The sequence below is a fragment of the Aethalodelphis obliquidens genome, unplaced genomic scaffold, assembly GCF_003676395.1.
Source record: "Aethalodelphis obliquidens isolate GAN/ISIS:26980383/991018 unplaced genomic scaffold, ASM367639v1 scaffold7, whole genome shotgun sequence".
NCBI lineage: Eukaryota > Metazoa > Chordata > Mammalia > Artiodactyla > Delphinidae > Aethalodelphis > Aethalodelphis obliquidens.
Genome location: NW_020837951.1, coordinates 34861811 through 34881046, shown reverse-complemented (window position 1 = coordinate 34881046; position 19236 = coordinate 34861811). Strand labels below are relative to the sequence as shown.

Genomic DNA, 19236 nt, shown 5'->3' with positions numbered 1-19236 from the left:
AACATCTTCTGGCCAGGATCTTGTTTAGGAATTTTGTATTTCATGAGTTAGATTGGCCTCTATGTTACTTTTTAGTGTAAGCTTTGTAAGATTTTAAATTCAGGGCTACCTTTGCATTATTAGAAGAACTTGGTAGCATGCTATCATTTTTCTTTGTTGAAGAATATTGTCTATTAATTTTTTTAAAATAAATTTATTTATTTATTTTTGGCTGTGTTGGGTCTTCGTTGCTGTGCACGGGCTTTCTCTAAGTTGCAGTGAGCGGGGGCTACTGTTTATTGCGGTGCGCAGGCTTCTCATTGTCGTGGCTTCTCTTGTTGCGGAGCATGGGCTCTAGGCATGCAGGCTTCAGTAGTTGTGGCACGTGGGCTCAGTAGTTGTGGCTCGCAGGCTCTAGAGCACAGGCTCAGTAGTTGTGGCGCACAGGCTTAGTTGCTCTGCGGCATGTGGGATCTTCTCGGGCCAGGGCTCGAACCCGTGTCCCTTGCATTGGCAGGCGGATTCTTAACCACTGTGCCACCAGGGAAGCCTTGTCTATTAATTTTGAGAGAGAGTTTGAAATAATTCTCTGATAAACACAGCAACCTTCAGGTTCTGTGTGGATTTTTTAATAGATTTTTGAAAAATTCACTTTCAGAATTTCTTCTGCAGTTATAGATTTACTCAAAGTTTTAATTTTAGTTCTGGTTCTTTGCTTTGCGGGGGAAAGGTGTTGAACTACCTCAGTTTCCTGGAGCTGATCGGCCTTAGGATAGCTGCAGATAGAAGTAATTTGTGGAAACCATAGAATAAATGAGCCCAAAACACTGACCACCTTGCCAGGCATCTCTTACCAGCACCCAGAGAACAGAAAGGGGGTTGACCCTTTCCTGAGGTAGGGGCTGCATCTTACTCATCGCTCATTCTTGGTCACCTGCACTGAGTGTTTTTTCCTTTTTTTTTTTTTTTTGACATCTTTATTGGAGTATAATTGCTTTACAATGGTGTGTTAGTTTCTGCTTTATAACAAAGTGAATCCACTATACATATACATATATCCCCATAACTCCTCCCTCTTGTGTCTCCCTCCCACCCTCCCCATCCCACCCCTCTAGGTGGTCACAAAGCACCAAGCTGATCTCCCTGTGAGTGTTTTTTTCAATTAATGTATGTTTAGTGAATTAGATTTATTTTTAAACAAATGGAATCTTCAGCACATCCAGGAAAGATCAACATCTTGGATTCCCAGAGGCTACAACCAGGGTGTTTCATTGGTGAGAATCCTATTTTCACCTTTCAGTATGGGTCTTAGAATCTTCTCCTTTTAACACCGTACGTGGAAAGTATTTCTTCCACTATGTCCAAGGAACTGGTCTAGGAAAATCCCTTCACAGGTATGAATGCACTTACATGCCAAAGAGTTGATATGGAAGTCTTGGGAGATACCATTCTATGAAGCTGACCTTGTTAGCCAGGAGTCTGCCCCTCAGGAAAATTGAAGGACTTAACAGGAAGACTCTAGAAAGATGCATTCCAAATATATCTTCCAAAACCACCCATATTACTTAGCTTATCTAAATTGTGTACAACATGTATGACACTCTCTCGTGTTTTTTCCCTAATGTTTGTCCTTGCTCATTTCTCATTTTGTTAATAATAACTTGTATCAGAGTGGTTTACGTTTTTCTCAATCTTTAAGAGCCCACATTAATTTTGTCTTTATTAAGTGAAACTTTATTCTAATTTTCCAGTTTATTTCTGCTTTTATTTTAATTTTGTTCCTTCAGTCATTCAACAAACATTTATTGAGCCTATGTTACAGGTCCTGAGAGAGAATTAAAAGGGATAAGACATGTTCTCTATGCTCAGGTTTCTGACAGTATAATAAGAGGAAAAATAGTGAAAGAAAAAAAAACCACTAAACTAACAAAAGACCTTCACTAGTAGGTTAAAAAAATCACAGAATGACTCCCAGGGATATCTTTCAAGAACAGACTCTTGTAAAGCTTTTACATTCCCCAGAGAGAGAAATAATGAACGGAGCCTGCATCTGTACCTAAATAATATGCTACAAAGCATATGAACCTAATCTTTTTCAAATTATCATATTCTTTTCCTCTTTTACTTTTTTTTTTTTTTTTTTTTTTTTTTTGCGGTACTTGGGCTTCTCACTGTTGTGGCCTCTCCCGTTAAGGAGCACAGGCTCCGGACGCACAGGCTCAGCGGCCATGGCTCACGGGCCCAGCCGCTCCGCGGCATGTGGGATCTTCCCGGACCGGGGCACGAACCCGTGTCCCCTGCATTGGCAGGCGGACTCTCAACCGCTGCGCCACCAGGGAAGCCCGTCTCTTTTACTTTTTTAAAAAAATTTATTTTATTTATTTTTGGCTGCATTGAGTCTTCGTTGCTGCATGCGGGCTTTCTCTAGTTGCGGTGAGCAGGGGCTACTCTTCCTGCTGCACGCAGACTTCTCATTGTGGTGGCTTGTTTTGTTGCAGAGCACGGGCTCTAAGAGGTGCACGGGCTTCAGTAGTTGTGGCGCGTGGGCTCAGTAGTTGTGGCTTGTGGGCTCTAGAGTGCAGGCTCAGTAGTTGTGGCGCACGGGCTTAGTTGCTCTGCGGTTCTTCCTGGACCAGGGCTTGAACCCGTGTCCCCTGCATTGGCAGGCGAATTCTTAACCACTGCACCACCAGGGAAGCCCTTTTCCCCCTTGTAAAACTGATTTTAAGGCTGATTCTTTAGTCTTTGACATTTAAGAACTTGAGCTGATGTGTAAGGAACCTTCCTTGAGGCATATATCTGAGAGCTGCTTTTTGTGCTCTTTATATTTGAAACATATTTTCCAGCTCAAGAAATTTACCTTTAACGCTTTCTTTGATTACAGTTTTGTGCATTCCTTTTCTCTTTTCTCTGCTAGCTCCTATTATTTGTACGTTGAATATCCTCAATCTGATTGTAGCTCTGACAGTTTCACTTAAATTGCTATCTGTTTTTTAATTTCAATTTAGTGTAAATGATTTTTAACTCTTCACTTTCTCTTCTATCCCTTGCTGCCTCCTTTGATGTTTTTCATTTCTCATTAGCAGTTAATGGTTTCCTGAAGTTCTTTGTTATCACCTCTTGTATCCCTTTTGAAGGGTTTATATCCTTAATTGTCTATTTACTTTGTAAGGTAGCTATCACCCGAATGTATTTGGTCTTCTTCTCCTTTTGCAAAATATTTTGAGCTTGTTTCTTCTTAGTATTTTGTTCCAGACAACCAGAAGTGTGTTCCGTTTGAGGATTCGCACTCTTCAAGGGATTTTGCCAAATTGGTGTGTGCCCACAGGAGGGTGATCTAAAGTGATCCTGTCTTATGAAGACCTGGTGAAAGAACTGAGGATGTTTAGTCCAGGGCAGAGGAGGCAAGATTGCTATGTTCAGGTCCAGAAAGACTGATGTATAGAAGAGGGAGATGATTTATTCTGGAGGGTGCGCTGGTGGTGGGGCGAGGAGGAGTGCTCGGAGGGCAACATTACTGTGGAGGACTGAAGCTGCGGAGATGGAGGTGTGGAATTTAGCTTTATGTAAAGCAGCTGGTCTAACAATGAATGACAGAACAATTAGAGGCCGGATGACTTCTTAGCAATGGGATTGTAGAGAAGATTCAAATGTTTTGGAATTATTTGGGCTCTTATTTTCTTCCATTGGCTCAGCAATCCAGAGGCAAATATTAAAACCATTAGCAGGTCATTTTCTTGACTTTAAACTGTCCTGCTCAGGCTTTGCTGAGTCAGGGAGCACTTATAATGGCTTGGCTGATGTCATTTGTTTGGTCTTTGGGGATTCCTAGATGAAGGCATGTCCCTACCCACAGTCCAGATATATAATGCAAATTAATTCTTTTAACTAGAGCCATATATGTTTACAGAAATCAATTAGCTAAGCTGTATTTGTGTTTGTAATAATCCCCTGTAAGTAACCACTGCAGTTTGATGACCTTTGAAAGGAATGGAAAATCATTATGGATGAGTCTGAGATCCTTGGCAACACTGCGGTCATTTGGAGATTGAAACAACATAGTGGTCAGAGATTTTGTATCTTCCAGAGATGTGGTGGCTTCAGGAGTTCCAGCTACGCCAGGGGATGTGGGTCTTTGAGTTTTGAGACAGAGTACAACAAATATCATCTTGTCTGCTTTTTAGATCTAGTAGAGACCTCAAGTCACATGGATGGAAAAACTGCAGAAGTCATCTGGTCCCTGAACTCCACTGTAAGGTCCCTTCTACATCCATGCAGAGTTAGTTATCCAGCCTCTGCCTGACCGCCTTCAGTGACCAGGATCTTGCTAATTCTTGAGAAAACTCATCCTGTTCTTGGATCACTAGGAACACTAGAGAGGTCTAGCCTCAGCCTGAGCTGGAGTCTCCCTCTCTGTGGCATTCCCCCATTAATCTTGGCTCTGCACCCCAGAAACATATGGCGTATGTCTCTTCTACCTGGTGGCCTTTTGGCCACTTGTGAACCATGATCATATAGACCACCTCCAAATCTTTGCTGAATTAACATTCTCTGATTTTTCAGTGAGTCTTTATATGACTTGGTTTTAAGTCTCCTTAGCATCCCAGACCCCTCCAGGAAGGTGCTGAAAGTGTGATGCTCAGACATAAGGCAAACAAAGTTAACCTCCACATCCTATAATTGCTAGCTGACTCACTCCTGTTAAGGGCCTGACTGAGGCAATTGATACTTGAAAACAATATGCTGTAGGCTTTACTGGACATTTATTTTTGTATCCTTTGTGATTAGTCTCTGTGTTGTCAGGACACTAGAATCTACATTCTTGACCCTCCCTAGTAAGTCTCACAGAAATATGATGTGGTTTTGTGTCCTTGGCAAAAGGACATTAAGTAATCCTTATTATAAAAGAGCTTTTGCAATAACAAAAAGGCAGACATTCTAGTAGAAAGATAAGGAAAAAACAGAAATAAAAAAGTAACAAAAAAGAACCATAAATGGCCATAGTGCATAAAAAATGTCCAGATATACAAGTAATCAAATAACTTCAAATCAAAACTATTGATATAATGAGCTCTGATCTGGAAATATGTCCGTGATATATTCACCAGTTAAAAAATGCAAGATGCAGACCACTGAGTATACCATGATTGTATTTTTGTGGCCTATATATTTTAATATACGTAATATAGGTCTCTATAGATTTAGGGCAAAGTGAGAGTGAATACCCACCAAATTGTTAACAGTGATAATCTCTGGGAACTGGATTGGATGTTTGAAGAAAGATACTCAATTTATATAATTTTTAATGTGATGGAATTATATGTGACATTTACTTCTGTTTTCTATATTTCTCAAGAAATATATATTTAAACTAATAATTAGATGATACTTTCCATCCCATTAACAAATATTTTAAAAATAATATCCAATATATATGAGAATGTAGATTGTATTTACTTTTGTCTTCTGTATTTTTCAAAATATAAACATTTAAATCATACGTAGGCACTATTTTCCATCCTGTTAGCAAATATTTTTAAAATGATAGTATTCAATATTTGCAAAGGTCTGTCCTGGCAGGAGTGCAGATTGGTACCTTCTTGGAAGCAACTTGACAGTACACATTCCAAATTCTTAAAAATGAACATATGCTTAAATCCAGTAGTTACATTTCTAGGAATTATCCCAAGAAAGTACCTGGGAAGTAGCCATTTACTATGAATAAGCATATTCATTGTAAAGCTTTCATAATAGTGAAAAATTGGAAACAGCACAAACATCCAATGATAGACTTATTGAATAGATTATGATATGGACAAAGAAAATAATACTATGTAGCAATTTAAAATGATATAAATGTGGGCTTCCCTGGTGGTGCAGTGGTTGAGAGTCCGCCTGCCGATGCAGGGGACACGGGTTCGTGCCCCGTCCGGGAAGATCCCACATGCCGCAGAGCGGCTGGGCCCGTGAGCCATGACCGCTGAGCCTGTTCTCCACAACGGGAGAGGCCACAACAGTGAGAGGCCTGCGTACCGCAAAAAAAAAAAAAAAGTGAGCTGTACAGAACTGAAGACAGTATTCAGGTCTGCTGTCTCCATTGTAGAAAAGAGCTAGACTGATACATCCCTTGATCTAAATGGAATTTATTTTTGGTTGCAGCCTATGTTTTACACCCATTAATTTGTATTTGGCTGCATTTGATGAAAAGTGTACGTCTCTGGGTTTCTAAAGTGATGAGTTTGGGTGTCCTGCTTTCATTTTTATATGAAAATGGTTAGTGCACTCCTAATATAGATCCCACTATTATTCTGCTGATTACTGATAGATTCTAGTTGCTAATATTTTATTTGGGATATTTACTTTGATATTTATAAGGGAGATTGTATTTGTGCCTTATAGTGTTTTTATCAGAATTGGTATCAATGTTAGACTGACTGATTAAAAAGAATTTGGAAGATTTCCTTCTTTATGCTCTAGAAGAGCTAACATAGCATTGGGGAAGATAAACTAAGCTGGCTAGAAGCAGCATGATATCCAGGATTGGATCCTGGAACAGAAAAGGAGCATAAATGGAAAAACTGATGAAATCTGAATAAAATTTATAGCTTAGCTAATATTAGTGTACCCATGTTAATTTCTTAGTTTTGACAAAGTTACAATGATTATGTAAGATGCTAAATTAGGGAAAGCTGAATGAAGGGTATATTGGAACTCACTGTATTATCTTTGCAACGTTTTTACACATCTAATATTATTCCAAAATTAAAAGTTTCTATTTAAAATAAAACAAAAAAATTGTCAGGGTGAGCTACATCTTATAGATTTGTAAGAATTCACCTTTGAACCTGTCTGCCTGGAATTTTTTGGAGTGTGCTCTTTAACAATTTTCTCTTTTATGGTAATTGTCTTTTTAGATTTTCTATCTCTTCTAGGGTCATCTTATATCATTTATATTTTCCTTGAAAACCATCCGTATTATTAAGGTTTCCAAATGTGTTTGTGTAGTGTTAAGCAACATAATCTCTTATAATTCTTTTTTATTTTCTCTGTATCCATGGTTATTTCACTATGTCATATCTTATTTCATGTGAATATTTATTGGGTTGTGAAATTAATTGGGTGAGTTGAGACCAGTATCTTAAAAAGTAAATAGAAAAATATAAATTGTTTTAAGAAAATTTAATCTCAAGCATATATACTATTTTTCTTGGTAACCTGATAATATCTATCAAAGCACAAATGCTTATAAATTTTGACCTCACAATTCAGTATCTGGAAACTTATCCAAATATATAATTGCATATATGCAGAAATGATATTTGTACAGCATAACTCACTGTGGTATTATTTACAATAGCAAAAGATTGGCAATAACCCAAATGTCTATCAAGGGAAGACTACTTTTTAAATTACAGTATATTCATACAATGTAATACTCAGTAGCTGTCAAAAAGAATGAAGAGGCATTCTTTGTATTAATGTGGAAAGATATCAAGGAAGAAAGCCTGGTGCAGAACAATGTGTATGGTGTACTATCCTTTGTGTTGAGAAGAGGACACATAAAATCTATATTTGTGTTTGCTTGTATAGGCATACAGAAACTCTGGAAAGACAGATATCTCAAGTAGGAGAGCAGTGATTATGTATGGGTGTGGAAACTGAGTGGCTGGGGGAAGGGAAGGATAGAGAGGAGACCGTTCACTGTACAAAAATCTTATTTTTATTATTATGGTAAGAATGCACTTAACGTGAAATCTACCCTCTTAACAAATTTTTAAGTGCACAATACAGTAACTGTGTATCCTTTTTTTTTTTTTTTTACAATCTGGGGTTTGAATTATACAAATTCAAAATTACCTATTCAAAAATTAGAATTTCCTATTCAAAAATTATATATAAAATATTGAGCAAAAGAAGCAGCACTCCGAAGAGTGGACACAATGGGATTAGAATGCTTCCATGTCCATGCAGTTCCTGATGCAGGCAAAATGGAGCTGTGCCGTCCAGGGATGCACACATAGTTGAGGTGGCGGGGGGCGGTGTCACACAGAAGGTGTGTCTCTGACAGTGGGTCATAGTCAGAGTTTGAGAAGGCTTACGTATTTTATTCCCTAATCCTTACGTTGAACCGTTTAAGATGTAAAACCTATCTGTGTACCACAAGACTACGGACTCCTTAGGGCAGAGGGCTGCTAAAGTTGTTCACGCTGTAGACACTGAGCACCTGTGTATGTTAATTTCAGATAGAGAGCCCTAGTTATTTGATCAGCATGTCTTAAAATTCGCAAATAGAGGAAGCATCATAGTGATTTGTCAGAATCCTCTTCCAAATATTTTGGTTAGCTTCTTAAGAAAACTCTTCTTCCTTTTAGGTAAATGGAAATGCTGGAGACCAGTTTATTCCAGACCCGGAAAGCACACAGAATAGAACAAATGGTGGCAAGATGGCTCCGGCGCTCCCGGGACAGCTCGGCCCGGTAAGGCTCCTGGGTTGGCAGAGATTTCTGTCTGTAAGGGTTCGGTGTCCCCGTGGGAGGAAGTTTTGCAGTCTTGGCAGCGTCTGGGGATCACTGTCTCCGGCTTCCTTTGTTCTTAACACCCTGTGATGGAAGAAGTGTAAATGGGTCAGCAATTTCGCTGGAGTGCCTTTCTCTCTGTCCCTTTCCAAATCCTCCCCCTGCATCCTTCAAGGGGCACCCACAGACACACAGAGATACTCACACCAAACTCATACATGCATTTACAGAGACACGCACATTCACACACAGATGGACTTAAACACACTGACACACTCATACCCACATACTCTCACACATGTGCCTATACACTCTGGAACACACACTGTTTTGAATCCACACTCACACAGGATCACTGTCCCTGTCTCTGGCTGTCTCACACATGCCCCTTGTCTTAGTACTTGATGTCAGGCAATCTGCTGTTTATACTCTTTCCCTGTCTTTGTTTACAGCAGCTGTTCCTTCCTTCCAGTCCCTATTTCATTCTAAACAAAATGAAATGAAATCAAATACAGATTTGATTTGACTGCTACAAGAGAACCTAAAATATTTTCTGTTTCAAAGCGCTCATTTTCAGTCTCAGATTTTCCATCTGGAGCTGACACGGAGATGAAATATCACATGTCAGGTGTTTCTGAGACACATATTCTTCCAGAGGAACTGGAAACAGCTGTTGTGCTGCTGAGCAGTAAACCTTGCTCGGGGCTGCACTGCCCTCGGCCAAGTGCTCAGGTCCTCACACACTACGATGGGATAAGGCTGGGAGAATTAGCCCTATTTCACAGGTGAAACCCTGAGGCTCAGAGAGTGACTAGTTTACGACCATCCCTACCCCCTGCTCTGAAACCTTTGATGGGTCCTCATCTCCTACAGTATGAATTTAAACATTTTTTGGTTAGACATTCAAGGCGCTCCATGGTTGACCCACAATCCATTACAGCTATTTGTCTTACTGTTCTGCTTCATCAACATCATACTCCAGCTGAAATGATCTACTTGCTATTCCCCTACTACAAGCACCCGACTTCCCCTTCCACCCCTTAGACCTGGGTTTCTGTGCCACATCTCTTCCTCCCATCTCCATGTGTCCAGAACCCACTCATAGTTCAAGGTCTAGCTGAAATGCTGGGTCTCCCATGAAGTGTTCCCCAGCCCACAGTCAGAATTAGTCTCTCCCAAGGGGCCCCATAGTATTTGGTTTGTAGCATCAGCATTGTGCTTCTTCCGGTGTGTTCAACTTAAATTTGAGCACATCCCTTTTCTTTCTTCTAGACCACAAGCTCTATGGAGGGCAGGGAAAGTACCGGCCACATCTCATAGCCCAGAGATGATTGAGTTCCAGGAGATTGCAAGTAGTCAGGTAGTGCTTGGTGAATGAATGGGAAAACTCCTAGGTACATTGTTTTCTAAAGTGGATTCTGCAAAACCTAGTCCTATGTGATGCTCTCTACTAAAAAAATGTTCCATGGCCAGAGATATATTTAGGAAGTGATGCAGCCTATATCCCACTCCTATCCACCCACTCTTGGTGATTCATAGTGCATTTTAGCACATTAAAGGCTCTGAGAAGTCCTGCAGAAAAAGACCTGTGTAACTTTATGTTGCCTGAATATTTGACCTTGGAACTCTCTAATATCTACCTTCTCTCACAGAATGTAAATAAAAGGCAACATTGGCCTCTAGGAAGCTTTTTTTTTTCACATCTATTTTGAGATATGTTTCACATACCATAAAATTCACCCACTTAAAATGTACAGATTTATTTAGTGTATATACAAAATTATGCAACAATCACCACAATCTAATTTTAGAACACTTTCAATACCCCAAAAAGAAACCCCATAACTGTTAACAGTCATTCCCCGTTTGCCCCTCCCCCAGCCCTAGGCAACCACTCATCTACTTTCTGTCTCTATAGATTTGCCTATTCTGGACATTTCACATAAATAGAATCATACAATATGTGGTCTTTGTGACTGGCTTCTTCACTTAGCATAATGTTCAGGGTTCACTCATGTTATAGCATGTTTGGCATGTAGCATTATTGCCAAATAATATTCCATTATGGAATATTTTCTATGTCCATCAGTTAATGTACACTTGGGTTGTTTCCACTTGGGACTATTATGAATAATGCTGCTATGAACATTTGTGTAAAAGGTTTTCTTTGAACATATGTTTTCATTTCTCTTGGGTTTGTACTTAGGAGTGGAATAGCTGGGTCATTTAGCAACTTGATGTTTAACCTTTTGAGAAACTGTCAGACTGTTTTCCAAAGTGGCTGTACCATTTTACATTTCCATCAGCAGGGTGTAAGGGTTCCAATGTCTGCACATCTTTGTCAGCACTTGTTATTATCCGTTTTTTTTATTATAGACATACTAGTGGGTGTGAAGTGGTACTGTATCTCATTGTGGTTTTGATCTGTATTTTCCTAATGGCTAATGATGTTGAGCATCTTTCCATGAGTCTAGTAGGAAGTTTGCTTTCCAAGTGCTTGAGAAAGAGCAGAAAAAGAGGGAAAGCTTCCTGGCAGTGTCCATGGAAGACATCATTTCTGTGTTTCTAGGATAAATCACATGTAGCCTTCTTTAAATTGTTTCTCATCTCTAATCCTGCAACCTTGATTCAGACTGGGTTCTTGGTGTCCTCAGGTTACTCAAAAATGATCAAGAACTGAAAAGCATAAATAATTGCAGTTTCCCTGGAGTAGAGTAAATGGTACCGCCTGCCACCCGGTTGCTTAATCAGGAGACCCTTGAGTCAAACTGAATTTTCCTCTCTTCCTCACACTCTGTTTCCACCCCATCAGCAACTCTTGTCAGTTCACCTTCAAACATATCTCCGATCTGTCCACCTCTCTGTCCCTGGGGGGCACTGCCGTGGTCACTCACTCTTTCTCTGCTCCACCCTGAAGCCATAGTGGACTCTTCGGAATACAAACTGCTCGTGTCCCGCATGCTCGCCCCAGGCTCTACCCGACCCCAAACCATTCAGTGGCCCACCTGCCATTGCGCCACGGCCTGCAAGTCCCTTTATGATCTGTTCCTGATCTAACTCTCCAACTTCATCTTGTTCCTCCTGCTTCCTTGGCAGAGTGCTTACCCCTCTCACCACACTTTATAATAACATATCCATTTATTTACTTGTTCTTTGTCTACCCTCCCCCACCTGTTTATTATATGACTCTTCTACTCCAACCCTCCTGCCACATATGAGACCAAAGACCATGACTGTCTTGTTTTACAAAGTATCTTCAGCCCTAGAAGAGTGCATACATAGTATGTAGTAGATGTTCAATGAATTTTTATTGATTAAGGGCTTTCATAGTAAGGGACTATATTATTTATTTAAAATATATTTAAATTTTACATCCTTTCTTCTTCCAAGAGGAATTTTTTTTTTTTTTTTTTTTTTTTTTTTGCAGTATGTGGGCCTCTCACTGTTGTGGCCTGCCGCTATTGTGGCCTCTCGCGTTGCGGAGCACAGGCTCCGGACGCGCAGGCTCCACGGCCATGGCCCACAGGCCCACGGGCCCAGCCGCTCCGCGGCATGTGGGATCTTCCCAGACCGGGGCACGAACCCGTGTCGCCTGCATCAGCAGGCGGACTCTCAATCACTGCGCCACCAGGGAAGCCCCTTCCAAGAGGAATTTTTGATGGCTTACAGTTTTAAAACACATAAAAACTTTTAAATAAAGACTGGAAATTTTGTAAATAGATTGCAAACCAATTAGATGTAGGATTTAGCATTTGAGTACTAACATTGGCTCTGAGTTTCCTGATAGCCAGGTCAAGAAATGAAAGAAGTACACTGAAGTGTTTTTTATAGTCCAGATAAAAGGCAACATAGGGACTTCCCTGGTGGCGTAGTGGTTAAGAATCCACCTGCCAGTGCAGGGGACACGGGTTTGAGCCCTGGTCTGGGAAGATCCCATATGCTGTGGAGCAACTAAGCCTCTGTGCCACAGCTACTGAGCCTGCGCTCTACAGCCTGTGAGCCACAACTACTGAGCCCGCGAGCCACAACTACTGAGCCCCTGTACCACAGCTACTGAAGCCCGCTTGCTTAGAGCCTGTGTTCCACAACAAGAGAAGCCACTGCAGGGGCTTCCCTGGTGGCACAGTGGTTGAGAGTCCGCCTGCCGATGCAGGGGACACGGGTTCGTGCCCCTGTCCGGGAAGATCCCACATGCAGCAGAGCGGCTGGGCCCGTGAGCCATGGCCGCTGAGCCTGCGCGTCCAGAGCCTGTGCTCTGCAACGGGAGAGGCCACAACACAGTGAGAGGCCCGCGTACTTCAAAAAAAAAAAAAAAAAAAGAGAAGCCACTGCAATAAAAAGCCCGTGTACTGCAACGAAGAGTAGCCGTGGCTCACAGCAACTAGAGGAAGCCCATGCGCAGCAACGAAGACCCAACACAGACAAAAATAAAGAAAAGTAATAAAGAAAATAAATTTTTAAAAAAAGGAAACATAGAAGTTAATCTGTAGTCATATAGTTTTACATGCATCTTTTAGCAATCCCATTTTTTTTTCAGACTTTTAAAAGCTTCCACTCATTTCAGCCAGTTGTACTTGCTTACTTGTAATTGCCATTTTTTCCATAAAAGTTAAACTTTATCTCTGACACTAATTGAATTGTCTAGGAGGAAATTAGTCAAAAATAACAATTACCATTTCCAAACATTATTAAACAAATTGTTAACTTTTATGAACCTTGGTAATGTTAGAGCTATATAATGTGTCTTAAAATGGACATTTTTCTGGGGAAGAGTGTCAACTTCTAAAGTTGCTTTGATTTCTTCAATTTTAGATTAATTTTCAGTGGGTGGTTATTGTTACAATCACTAGTCAAATTCGGATAGTGGCACTCAGTTTGAATGTGTGTGTATGCTTGTGTAGATTGCAAGCCTAGTGATACCTATAATTGTAGAAATACAGAATTACTCAGATATTATTAAGATGACTACTCTCTTACCACTTAATTTCACATTCCAATATAAAAATAACATTTACAATATCAGTGCTTTTTTAGAAATAACTAACCCCCCCAAGTGGTCTCTGTGACATGTTTCGAATTTCTGTAAAAATAGTGTAATACAAACTACTTAATAAAAGCTGCAACATAGTGACATTACATTATAAACTAATTTTTAACCATTTTGCTTTGAACTAAATTGTCATCTTCTTAACAGCTTTGTATAACTACGGAGGTGATAAACTGAGAATGACATGTTATAGAATACTTTTCCACTTAATTATGCCATTTTTTTGTCTCCTACAATTTTCAATTTTTATATAGTTAAATGATATTCTCTTGGTGATTTCTTTGATTGCTTCTAAGCTTAGAAAATCCTCACCCAATAAGTAATTTAATTAATTTTCAATTTGATAGTTTAAGGTATTTTATATTTAATTTTTAAATTTGGAGTTTATTTTTGTATAGGTTGTGAGATGTAGATTTAACTTGGTTTTTTCCAAAATAAGTAATATTTGCATCACCATTAACTGTGAGTGATCTTTCCTTTCTTCACTTTTATTATATATGAAATTCTTGTGTCTGTGAGTGGGAAATTGTATCTCTTCCTGGACTAGCTATTCTGTTCCATTGATCTAATGGCCTGTTTTCACACACCTGTATGAAAAATATTTACATTTATTATCTATTAAACAAGACTTTTATTATTCTTCATTTTCCATTTTTTTTACTCTTACCTACCTATTCTTCCATGTGAACTTTAGAATAATTTTATTGTATTATTAACATAATTTTGCATAAGATTTACTGAATTCTCTTATGCTTAATCAGAAATAGTTTTATAGAGCAAGACTTAAAAATAATAAAGAGCTTGATGGATTTGATGCCTTCTTCTTGGTGCTTGGTTTTACCCTCAGGGTTTAAAAAGATTTCTTTCCTTCAATTCATCTTGAATCTTAATACTAGTGAACACACATGCACATGTTTGCGCACATGTGCACACACCCACATGTACACACAGGCATACATATTCATACATATGCACACACGCACACACACATGCATCATGGCATCATGGTATCAGAGCCCTGGCTATTGGTTTTGCACTCTTTACAAATTTACTTGTTCATTATAACCATAGTCTGTTTACTAATTATAGGGATGGTATCTTTGACCTTTATAATACTCCTAATGATGTAGAAAGATCATTTCAGGTACCAATTTTTTATTGCTCTTTGACCCATGGGCAAAAGCAGAAAGGCTCGAACAGAACAGGTTAGAAGGCTCCTGTGCTGCATCTGCAGGGTTGCCATTGTCTCCTGAACCTCCTTTTTAAAGTAACAGTGGAATAATTTCTCCTCCTCTCAACTGTAGGCCTTTGCACTATACTCACAATATGTACATTCAGTGGTCCCCTAGAAACTTTCACAGCCACAAGCATAGTCCTATGATTATGACTACATGATAAATTTCTTTCTGGTACAAGCTGCTACTTCTATTTCTTCTTTCTTTGAATAAACTTTGGATTAAAAAGCCAGCTTATACCAGATGTTAGCTTTGAAAATCACTCAAGCTGAACATAATACAGTGTTTAACCATAGATTCAAAGTAGTTTCTTCACATCCTGCTGGAACTCAAAGGTGAATTCTTTGTTGTTACAAGATAGGGGCAAAATATATTTTCCAACCTATTAGAGAGCAGATAAAAAGCCAGAGAATATTTGAAACCTAATCTATCTCTGTTATTTTTTCTTCTCAGCATTATTGATCAGCTCAGTATGAACTTATGACCCATAAAATACAGAATTAGTCTACACGAGGCTATTTTCATGATAAATTTTACATGTTTTTTCTAGTTCTACCTTAGGCTTGATCCAGTTATCTGACAGGAATTCTATTAGTGTCGCCAGGTCTTATGCCGTTCCAAAGTGAAATTGCAGCAATGACCTCAGATTTATGATTTGAAACCATTACAGAGGCATCAGACATAGGTTTTTGGATTGTCGGTGCTTAGTTTGATATTTATAAGGTTCTCCAGAGGAGGAAATTTTGCTACAGAGATCATTTCCTTCAGTTCTCTGTCAAATATTGAACATTCTTTGTGAGGAGAGGCCACGGTTTGGTCCTGTTCTTAAGCAATCCCTTTCCAAACAAAAGCTGAAATGTGGCCTTTGGGGAAAATGTCAAAAAACAGACTTTGGGCCAAAGTTCCTGATGCCATCCAGGGATTAGCCAGCACAGCGGGGCTTCATTTGTCTACCATTGTTGAGGAGCACACCATTCCAAATGGAAAAGTCAGATAAATGAAGCCTACCCACTTGAAAAGCATCAAAATGGATTCTGTTCTAAATATGGTAAGGTCGGTGGTTTTCTTTTGGTCTCCAAACATTTATTAAGCCGTGTTCTATGCCTAGCATTGAGTTCAACACATGGGGCAAGAGAGACACGGTTTTGCCATATGAGCTGTTGTCTAGAAAGGACAAGAGACTTCACACTGGTCATTTCAAAGGTGATGTGTGTTTCAAAAAGGGATGTACAGGTTCGGTGTACAGGTTCAGCAGAGGGAGAGGAATATTTCTGCCAAAACCAGAAGATCGAGTAGGAGCTGGGCAGATAGTGTATGGTTGGGTGTTTTGGGAAATCTCTAAAGAGTGTTATGTTAGGTGTTGGGGGTATTCTAGGCAGAGGGAAGACCTTGTGTATTTGAGGAACTCCAAGGATACTAGTCTGGCTGGAACAAAAATATCGAGAGAACAAATGGCTTCATTGTAGAGGCTTCAGTGGTGGGCAGGTGCTGTATTAAGCCATATTAAGGATTTTGGATTAGGCCATTTAGTCAGGGCAGATATATGAGCAGGTTTGCATTTATAATATCAGTCTGGTTGCTGGATGGAGAATCATTCAGGTGAGATAAGAATGAAAAGTGGGGAGACCAGCTAGGAGACTGTTACAGAAATCTTCTTCAGGACAGGTAACAGGGTCCTGAAATAGAATGGTGGTCATGGAGATATAGAGATAAGTGGACATCTTGGAGATCTTTTGTAGTACTGACGGATAGGATATTAGGGGTGAGAGGAGGGTAAAGTCAAAGATGACTCCCAGGAGTCTGGCTTGAGCAACTGAGCCTCGTCCTGATACCGTTTACTGAGCTCTGGGACATGGAAAAGATGGGTCTTGATTAGGACGATTGTCATAGGGCTGAGCTATATTTCAAATTAAACAAACAAAGGACAAACACTGAACTCTGTCACATTCAAATTGTCTGCTATTTATTAGTGGTTAAATATACATTTCCACCTTTGCTAATCATATTAGAGGTACTATTTTGCATCATGCTCTCTCTATATAGTATTTTGCTCATGTATTCACCTAATAAGCACAGATGCTTTCTGTGGGCAAAGTTCTTCACTCGGTACGGTGAGAAATACAGAGGTGGGTAAAAAGTGGTTCCTGCATCCTGAGAATTTACAGTCTATTCGGGGTGATGATATATGGGATCAGTTATCACTGAAGTTGAGGTGCTCTAGGCCAGAAGAGCTGAGAGAACTTGTGTCTAGCTGGGAAATCAGAGAAGGCATTTTGGAAGAGGCAGCATTTGAGCTGGGCTTTGATTGGCCTCACATTTTCCTGTGAGGTAGCTGCATGAACCGAGGCCCCGATGCAAAACTGGTGCAGCAGGTAAGATTAGGCTGGAGTGATGGCCTGGGAAGGAACGTGGGTAGGGAATGTTGGCCAGGGCCTGAGACTTAAAGACAAAGGAACATGAGAGTAAGGTTGAGGAGTTTAACTTTTATTCTGTGGGTGATGGGGAGCTGTGGGGACAGAATAATTTGATCTCTCCCTTAGGAAGGGGGTTTGAACCACAGTTTAGAAGATGCTCTGGAAGGGTGTTTTCTAAGCTGTGTTTCCACGTATGTCTAAGATTCACAGGCTTGTGGTACTTCATTGATGTAGAGTCTTGGGGCAATTCCTTGCTGTGCTTGATTTATCTGTTCTCTGTTGGGTGGTTTGAAGTTTTTCCACTATTCTAAATAAAGCTATGGTAAATATTTTTGAATATTCAAGAGCTAGGGTCTTTTGAGTTCATACTCTGTTCTAGGACTTTATGGCACAGGGAACACAGAGATGAATAAAAGTCACCCTTATCTTCTAGGAATTCATAGTCTAGTGCAAATAATATTTTATTTGGGGGGAGGGCAGTTATTACTTTGAGGAATGTCAGTCAAAATGGTAACAGAAGATCAAAGAAAATGATCAAATTTTAAATTCATATTATAATTTCCCTGATTATTTTCCAGAGAGATTGAATAGCCAATTTATACAGTCAACCTTAAATACCAGGGCCCACACATGTTGGGCTTTATTATTTTTATTCATATTTTGTTCTTTAGTAGACATGTAATAGTTCTCTGTAGTCCTTTCAGTTGTGCTTCTTCAATGACTAAGGTTGTACATTTTCTGTTATTTACCAGCTTTTATTTCTTCATGTGCAAGTTGTCAATTACTTGCTTTGAGCACGTGAAATCTGGGTATTTACTGCATGTATTTATGCCCGTTCTGCATATATTTTTATTGTAAGCTTTTTCCCTCTAGGATTTTATTTTTTTAATTGACTTACTTATTTTCAACAGTTCTATTTAGATATAATTTACATGCCATGCAGTTCACCCACTTAAAATGTACAAGTCACTGGTTTTTAGTGTATTCACAAGGATGTACAGCCATCACCACAATGAATTTTGAAGATTTTCATCACCCCAAAAAGAAACTCCATACGTATTAGTAGTCACTCTCCATTTCCTTTCAAAACCCTCCTTCCCCAGCCCTAGGCAATCACTAATCTACTTTCTGTCTCTATAGATTTACCTATTCTGGACATATCACATGAATGGAATCATACAATTTGTATTCTTTTGTGGCTGACTTCCTTCGCTTAGCATAATGTGTTCAAGGTTTATCCATGTTATAGTATATATCAGTATTTCATTCCTTTTTATTGCTGAATAATAGTCTAGTATGGAATATTGTCTTTGTCATTTCATTAGTTGATGTACACTTGGGTTGTTTCCACTTTGGAGCTATTATGAATAATGTTGCTGTGACCATTTGCGTGCAAGTTTTGTGTAGACATAATGCTTTCAGTTTTCTTGGGTATATACCTAGGAGTGGAATTGCTGGGTCATATGGTACTCAATGTTTAGTCTTTTGAGGAACTACAAGACTGTATGAGGGTTTCATTTTCTCCACCTTAGCCAACACTTGACCTATCTTTTTGATTATAGCCATCCTAGTGGATATAAAGTGTTATGTCACTGTGGTTTTGATTTATGTTACCATAATGGCTAATGATCTCTTCTTGTGCTCATTGGCTGTTTGTATGTTTTCTTTGGAGAAATGTCTATTCAAATTATTTGCCCAATTTTTATTTGGGTTATTTGTCTTTTTTGTTTAAGTGTATTATAAGAATTCTTTATGTATTCTAGATGCAAGGTCCTTATTAGATATATGATTTGCAAATATTTTCTCCCATTTTGTGGGTTGTCTTTTCACTTTCTCAGTGGTGTCCTTTTTTTAAAAAATAAAATTATTTATTTATTTATTTTTGGCTGCGTTGGGTCTTTGTTGCTGCATGTGGGCTTTCTCTAGTTGTGGCAAGGGAGGGCTACTCTTCATTGCGGTGGCTTCTCTTGTGGAGCATGGGCTCTAGGCGTGCGGGCTTCAGTAGTTGTGGTATGCGGGCTCAGTAGTTGTGGCTCATGGGCTCT

At 39.4% G+C, this 19236-nt stretch overlaps 1 protein-coding gene across 1 annotated transcript in view; it reads left to right on the top strand.

Annotated features, from left to right (window-relative positions):
* The window catches only part of FRMPD1 (FERM and PDZ domain containing 1), a 95890-nt gene that overhangs the window by 41154 nt on the left and 35500 nt on the right, over positions 1–19236 (top strand). Inside the window, exon 2 of the mRNA XM_027105474.1 lies at positions 8352–8456. Within this exon, the coding sequence (XP_026961275.1) occupies positions 8356–8456 (101 nt within the window). The 5' untranslated portion in view covers positions 8352–8355. The remainder of the gene's footprint in view (positions 1–8351; positions 8457–19236) is intronic.